General features: G+C 45.2%; 1 protein-coding gene across 1 annotated transcript in view; it reads right to left on the bottom strand.

The window, feature by feature from the left end:
* Positions 1-1,189: 1,189 nt before the first annotated feature.
* The window catches only part of LOC134910100 (complement C3-like), a 465,863-nt gene continuing 458,941 nt past the window's right edge, over positions 1,190-8,111 (bottom strand). The window contains exon 41 of the mRNA XM_063917765.1: positions 1,190-2,003. Coding sequence (XP_063773835.1) covers positions 1,901-2,003 — 103 coding nt within the window. The 3' untranslated portion in view covers positions 1,190-1,900. The remainder of the gene's footprint in view (positions 2,004-8,111) is intronic.

The raw sequence follows: 8,111 nt of genomic DNA, 5'->3' as shown, positions 1-8,111 counted from the left end.
TGTGTCATGTGTAAGGGGCATTACTGTGTGGTATTGTGTATAAATGCATTACTATTGTGTGGTATGATGTGTATAAAGTACTCTACTGTGTGGCGTAACATAAGGGCACTACTGTGTAGTGTAATGTGAATAAAGAGCAATATGGTGTGGTGTAATGTGAATAAGGGGCACTACTGTGAGGAGTAATGTATATAAGGTAAAGTGGTACTACTGTGTTATGTAACGTGTATAAGGGACACTATTGCATGATAGAATGTGACTAAAGTTGCACTGCTGTGTGGCGTTATTTGAATTCGGGGTACTATTGTGTGGCCATGCCCCTTCCCAGCAAGAATATGCCCCTTTTTAGGCTGTGCACCGAATGTGCGCACTGTTCATATTTAAAATATAGTGGGTAGGAGCACCAAAATGAGGACTGCTATGGGTGAGGGGTGATGGTGCTGGGAAAGCGGTGCAGGGTCAGAGGCAGAACTAGCAAAGGTGCTAGTGGGCACCAGCTGCAATCTTGCCTAGGGCATCATATTGGTTAGGGCCAGCTCTGACTGCGTTCCTACATAATCCAAATGATGACACTGTGATATGACATACATCCTTTTGTAATGGAATATAAAGTTCATGGTTGAACAGCCCAAGAGGTTCTCTCCAATTGCTATAATTCCAAATGATATTCTTTCACCTACCTCTGTGTCCTAGTTTAGTAAGAAATATAGGTCTCTTGCCAGGCTTGTAGGTACAAACGTGGCACTTGGGAGTAGATGTAAGCTTCTTAAAAGTTAAAGCAGGGGTGTTTTTCCATAGCAACCAATCAGGTTCTAACTATCATTTGTCTATTGCATTATAGAAAGTAATACACAATTCTGATTGGTTGATATGGGCAGCACTTCCACTTGTCTATTTTAGGTGCTTTAGTAAATCACCCCTTGCACTGCAGTAGGCGGTTAGGATAAACCCTTTAATGTGTCTGCAAATTTATTTTAGTCTTTCTTTGCCATTGTGTTTCTGAACAGATTTACTTTATACAGGTTGAGTCTCCCTTATCCAAAATGCTTGGGACCAGAGGTATTTTGGATATGGGATTTTTCCGTATTTTGGAATAATTGCATACCATAATGAGATATCATGGTGATGGGACCTAAATCTAAGCACGGAATGCATTTATGTTACATATACACCTTATACACACAGCCTGAAGGTCATTTTAGCCAATATTTTTTTATAACTTTGTGCATTAAACAAAGTGTGTCTACATTCACACAATTCATTTATGTTTCATATACACCTTATACACACAGCCTGAAGGTCATTTAATACAATATTTGTAATAACTTTGTGTATTAAACAAAGTTTGTGTACATTGAGCCATCAAAAAACAAAGGTTTCACTATCTCACTCAAAAAAGTCCGTATTTCGGAATATTCCGTATTTCGGAATATTTGGATATGGGATACTCAACCTGTATGATAAATTTGTATCCTTAGTACAGCACTGAGGTGTTGCTCCTATTTCAACTAAAAAAAAAAAAAAAAACCATGCTGCATCTTCTAGGCACTTTCAAACATTTCCCTTTCACAATCTCTAATGTTCCCACTTCTGAATTCATATGATGCTCACAGCTTCACATGCACTCACTTCAGTTTGTATGCTTTGCTATTGACAGAAGGAAAACAAAATCTGCAATAAAATTATAATGTACTGTACAATTCCATTGCAATACGTTTATTCTGAAATTAACATTTAAAAGAATAAGTGCAGTCTAACATGAATATAGCATTGCAAATACAAAATTAAGACTCTGAAAAATGTTTCCAAACATTTCTGCTTATAAAATGATGAAATCGTACATTAAGCTTCTGCCTGAAACAAAAAATGTTTTCTTCAGGACGTATCACTGTGATTGGGTTTAAGTATCACATCCATGGTCTTTCATGGTGTTTGCAAACTCATTCAGGACTTGATCACCATCTTGCCAACTGAAGATGAAGGTTTTAAAGCTAAACATATACCTGAAAGAAAAGAAAATAACCTCTAGACGTACTGGGCTGTGGCAAAACCAACTGAAGAAAAAAATACCATGAATTAACTAAACGCCAAGATAAGTGTTGCTGAAAAGGTTATTTACAATAATTTTTCTAACAATTCCCTATTTTTGTTTATTCTTGTGAGAATATAGCAAATCTTGGTAAAATTCATATGTACTTAAAAACATTTGTTATGATCAGAACTGGATACAATGTTTGATGTAATAGTAGTGGTAGATTGCTTATTGCAGAAGCGCTTGTTTCTCTCTAGGCCCCCTGAGAGACGCAACTTTTCAGCTGTGGTTAAGTTGGTTATGGATCAATGGGTTGACCTCGATAAGGTCGACAGTCAAAGGGCCGGATTCAAATCATATTGCACCTGTTATCTCCCATCTAAAATGACGGGAGATAGAGGGGCGATATTCAAATGTGCCCTGTGATCGCGCTCATTACAGTCTGGATTAGGCGCATCAAGTGCCTAAACCCAACTAATGTAATGGTCGCGATCGTGAAGAGACCCGTTTGAGCGCCCAAACGGGTTTCTTTACACGTATTTCAGCCCTCTGGGGCTAGTGAGCTGAAATGAAGTTGTTGCACCCGTCGGCAGTAACATTAGAATACTGCGGGAGGAGGGGACGGAACATTTTAATCCTGCCCAATAAGTCAAACACTATTGGTCGACACGGAACAGTTCGACACATGAAAAGGTCGACAGGGTTTTTTTGTGGGAGTTTTTTTTTTTTGGTGTAGTTTTTTCCGTAACATGACCAGGAACCCCAATGAGTGCACCATGTCCCCTTGCATGGCGAATGAATGGGCAAGGTGCCTCACTGCGCTTGACACAGGTTACTATTCCCAATCGTAATCCAGGTGGATGAAAAAGTTAAAAATAAAGTTAAAAACTCATGTCAACCAATAATGGTCGCTCTACTGACTGTCAATTTACCATCCGGATACCGGTTAATCTAACCCTACTGGTCAGTGCTCAAACTTTGGGGTCTATTCACTGAGCCTTGGATGCAGATAAAGTACCAGCCAATTGCCTCCTAACTGCCATGTTACAGGATGTGTTTGAAAAAATAAGATTTTACTCACCGGTAAATCTATTTCTCATAGTCTGTAGTGGATGCTGGGAACTCCGTACGGACCATGGGGAATAGCGGGCTCTGCAGGAGACTGGGCACTCTAAAGAAAGATTTAGTACTATCTGGTGTGCACTGGCTCCTCCCTCTATGCCCCTCCTCCAGACCTCAGTTAAGGAAACTGTGCCCGGAAGAGCAGACATTATAAGGAAAGGATTTTGGAATCCCGGGTAAGACTCATACCAGCCACACCAATCACACCGTATAACTTGATACACTTATCCAGTCAACAGTATGAACAACAACATGGCATCAACAATGGATGCCAACAGAACATAACCCATTATTAAGCAATAACTATGTACACGTATTGCAGAAAATCCACACTAGGGACGGGCGCCCAGCATCCACTACGGACTATGAGAAATAGATTTACCGGTGAGTAAATTCTTATTTTCTCTAACGTCCTAGTGGATGCTGGGGACTCCGTAAGGACCATGGGGATTATACCAAAGCTCCCAAATGGGCGGGAGAGTGCGGATGACTCTGCAGCACCGAATGGGCAAACTCAAGGTCCTCCTCAACCAGGGTATCAAACTTGTAGAATTTTGCAAATGTGTTTGAACCCGACCAAGTAGCAGCTCGGCAAAGCTGTAAAGCCGAGACCCGTCGGGCAGCCGCCCAAGAAGAGCCCACCTTCCTTGTGGAATGGGCTTTCACTGATTTTGGATGTGGCAATCCAGCCGCAGAATGAGCCTGCTGAATCGTGTTACAGATCCAGTGGGCAACTGTTTGCTTTGAAGCAGGAGCCCCCAACTTGTTGGGGGCATATAGGATAAACAGCGAGTCAGTTTTCCTGACTCCAGCTGTTCTGGCTACATAAATCTTCAAAGCCCTGACTACATCTAGTAACCTGGAATCCTCCAAGTCACGAGTAGCCGCAGGCACCACAATAGGTTGGTTCAAATGAAAAGATGAAACCACCTTTGGCAGAAATTGGGGACGAGTCCGCAATTCTGCCCTGTCCATATGAAAAACCAGATAGGGGCTTTTACATGACAAAGCCGCCAATATTGACACACGCCTAGCCGAAGCTAAGGCCAATAGCATGACCACCTTCCACGTGAGATACTTTAGCTCCACGGTCTTAAGTGGTTCAAACCAGTGGGATTTTAGGAAACCCAACACCACGTTGAGATCCCAAGGTGCCACTGGTGGCACAAAAGGGGGCTGAATATGCAGCACTCCCTTAACAAACGTCTGAACTTCAGGAAGAGATGCCAGTTCCTTTTGAAAGAAAATGGATAGGGCCGAAATCTGGACCTTTATGGATCCCAACTTCAAGCCCACAGTCACTCCAGACTGTAGAAAGTGCAGAAATCTGCCCAGTTGGAATTCCTCTGTAGGGGCCTTCCTGGCCTCACACCAAGCAACATATTTTCGCCATATGCGGTGATAATGCTTTGCTGTCACGTCCTTCCTAGCCTTTATCAGCGTAGGAATAACTTCCTCCGAAATGCCTTTTTCCGCTAGGATCCGGCGTTCAACCGCCATGCCGTCAAACGCAGCTGCGGTAAGTCTTGGAACAGGCAGGGCCCCTGTTGCAACAGGTCCTGTCTGAGAGGCTGAGGCCATGGGTCCTCTGTGAGCATTTCTTGCAGTTCCGGGTACCAAGGCCTTCTTGGCCAATCCGGAACAATGAGTATTGTTCTCACTCCTCTTCTTCTTACGATTCTCAGCACCTTGGGTATGAGAGGAAGAGGAGGAAACACATAGACCGACTGGAACACCCACGGTGTTACCAGGGCGTCCACAGCTATCGCCTGAGGGTCTCTTGACCTGGCGCAATACCGTTGTAGCTTTTTGTTGAGACGGGACACCATGTCTACCTATGGCTGTTCCCAACGATCTGTAATCTGAATGAAGACTTCGTGATGAAGTCCCCACTCTCCCGGGTGAAGGTTGTGCCTGCTGAGGAAGTCTGCTTCCCAGTTGTCCACCCCCGGAATGAAAACTGCTGACAGTGCTTGCACGTGATTCTCCGCCCACCGAAGAATCCTGGTGGCTTCTGCCATCGCGACTCTGCTTCTTGTGCCGCCCTGGCGGTTTACATGAGCCACCGCGGTGATGTTGTCTGACTGAATCAGCACCGGTCGGTTGCGAAGCAGGGGCTCCGCTTGACTCAGGGCGTTGAATATGGCCCTTAGTTCCAGGATATTTATGTGCAGACAAGCCTCCTGACTTGACCACAACCCTTGGAAGTTTCTTCCCTGAGTGACTGCCCCCCACCCTCGGAGGCTCGCATCCGTGGTCACCAGGACCCAGTCCTGTATGCTGAACCTGCGGCCCTCGAGAAGGTGAGCACTCTGTAGCCACCACAGAAGAGACACCCTGTCCCTGGGGGACAGGGTGATCAGCCGCTGCATCTGAAGATGCGATCCGGACCATTTGTCCAACAGATCCCATTGATAGATCCTTGCATGGAACCTGCCTAAGGGAATGGCTTCGTACGATGCCACCATCTTACCCAGGACTCGCGTGCAGTGATGCACCGACACCTGTTTCGGTTTTAAGAGGTCTCTGACTAGTCACAAGCTCTTGAGCCTTCTCCGTCGGGAGAAACACCTTCTTCTGGTCTGTGTCCAGAATCATGCCCAGAAAGGGCAGACGCGTCGTAGGAATGAGCTGCGACTTTGGGATATTCAGAATCCAGCCATGCTGTTGCAACACTTCCTGAGAGTGCGCTACGCTGATCTGCAACTGCTCCCTTGACCTCGCCTTTATGAGGAGATCGTCCAAGTATGGGATAACTGTGACTCCTTGCTTTCTCAGGATCACCATCATTTCTGCCATTACCTTGGTAAATATTCTCGGTGCCGTGGAGAGCCAAACGGCAACGTCTGGAATTGGTAATGACAGTCCTGTACCACAAATCTGAGGTACGCCTGATGAGGCGGATAAATGGGGACATGCAAGTAAGCATCCTTGATGTCCAGAGAAACCATAAAATCCCCCTCTTCCAGGCTTGCAATGACAGCTCTGAGCGATTCCATTTTGAACTTGAATCTTTTCAGATAAATGTCCAGGGACTTTAAATTTAATATAGGTCTGACCGAACCGTCCGGTTTCGATACCACAACATTGTGGAATAGTATCTCTTTCCCTGTTGAAGAAGGGGAACCTTTACCACCACCTGCTGGAGAAATAGCTTGTGAATTGCTGCTACCACTACTTCCCTTTCTATGGGGGAAGCTGGCAGGGCTGATTTTAGGTAACGTTGAGGGGGCATCACCTCGAATTCCAGCTTGTATCCCTGAGACACAATCTGTATAGCCCAGGGATCCACCTGTGAGCGAACCCACTGGTGGCTGAAATGTCGGAGATGCGCCCCCACCGCTCCTGGCTCCACCCGTGGAGCCCCAGCGTCATGCGATGGATTTAGTGGAAGCCGGGGAGGACTTCTGTTCCTTGGAACTAGCTGTAAGGTGCAGCTTTTTTCCTCTACCCCTGCCTCTAGCAAGAAAGGAAGCACCTCTGACCTTCTTGCTTCTTTGTGCGCGAAAGGACTGCATTTGGTAATACGGTGCTTTCTTAGGTTGTGAGGGAATATATGGCAAAAAGTTTGACTTCCCAGCAGTAGCTGTGGAAACCAGGTCCGAGAGACCGTCCCCAAACAATTCCTCACCCTTGTAAGGTAACACCTCCATGTGTTTTTTTGGAGTCGGCATCACCTGTCCACTGCCGAGTCCACAGGACCCTCCTGGCAGAAATTGACATTGCATTAATTCTAGAGCCCAGTAGGCAAATGTCCCTCTGGGCATCCCTCATATATAGGACAGTGTCTTTTATATGCCCCAGGGTCAGCATAATGGTATCCCTGTCCAAGGTATCCATTTCCTCAGACAGATTATCTGTCCATGCTGCTACAGCACTACACATCCACGCCGACGCAATTGCCGGCCTCAGTAGAGTCCCTGAATGTGTATAAACAGATTTCAGGATACTTTCCTGCTTTCTATCTGCAGGATCCTTTAGGGTGGCCGTATCCTGCGAGGGCAGGGCCACCTTCTTAGATAAGCGTGTGAGAGCTTTATCTACCCTAGGGGAGGATTCCCAGCGCACCCTGTCCCATGGCGGTGTCAAAGTCAGAAAAATATCTCTATGCACACTACCATATTTGCACCTCACACAGGTCCGTGCTGCGCATGCGTACGCTCTCCCGTACGTGCGCATACTCACAGTCGCGGGCACCCGCAGGCGCACGGTATGCGTATTTACGGTAGAGTTTATGTGATCGTAGCGTGCGACTCAATCATTACATATTTTCACTATATAATGTATTTTGTAGATCATGGTCCCTTTGATAGATTCTGAAAGTTTGGTTAATATAGAATGTTCATGAACAGAGAAATCCCTCTTTGTTTGATACGAAGGGTCAGACAGGAGTAATACAGTGGTGTTTAGTATCCATCGGAAGAATATTTAATTAGAAATATTCCGGTGTTGGTTTGAAGCAGATCAATCGCTCGTGCGAATAGTTATGGAAATAAGAAGTTTATGAACATTTACTTTATTTGCACTTTATTACCCATGCGGCGGGAAACCCAGTTTCCCTCCCACCTGAGCTGTTGGAAATAGTCACAGCCCACCTGTATGAATCAACCTATGACCTTTTGTTATAATGCGAGGAGGAATTCCTGTGTCCAATGAACAATGAGATTGTAGGGACCATTGAATTGCATTGTGTGTGGGGCATAAATAGAAAGGCCGATCACATCCAGCTCTCACTCTTCAACGGTTATCATTGCTGAAAATCGGGAGCTGGATGTCCAGAGGCGCATGCGATCGTTTCCTTTGTGCGTAAGTTTTTCTCCGTAATCATACTGTTTCTCTCTTGTTATTATGGGCCATATCTTTCTCTCTCTTCTCTTTCTCTCATTTTTCTCTTAAACTTAATTGTATTGTATTTACTGTGTAGTTACCTGGTTAGTTAGTCTATGTTATATTGTAG

Source organism: Pseudophryne corroboree, chromosome 1 (genome assembly GCF_028390025.1).
Source record: "Pseudophryne corroboree isolate aPseCor3 chromosome 1, aPseCor3.hap2, whole genome shotgun sequence".
Taxonomy (NCBI): domain Eukaryota; kingdom Metazoa; phylum Chordata; class Amphibia; order Anura; family Myobatrachidae; genus Pseudophryne; species Pseudophryne corroboree.
The sequence above is the reverse complement of the archived record's forward strand: the minus strand, read 5'-3'. Positions and strand labels throughout refer to the sequence as shown.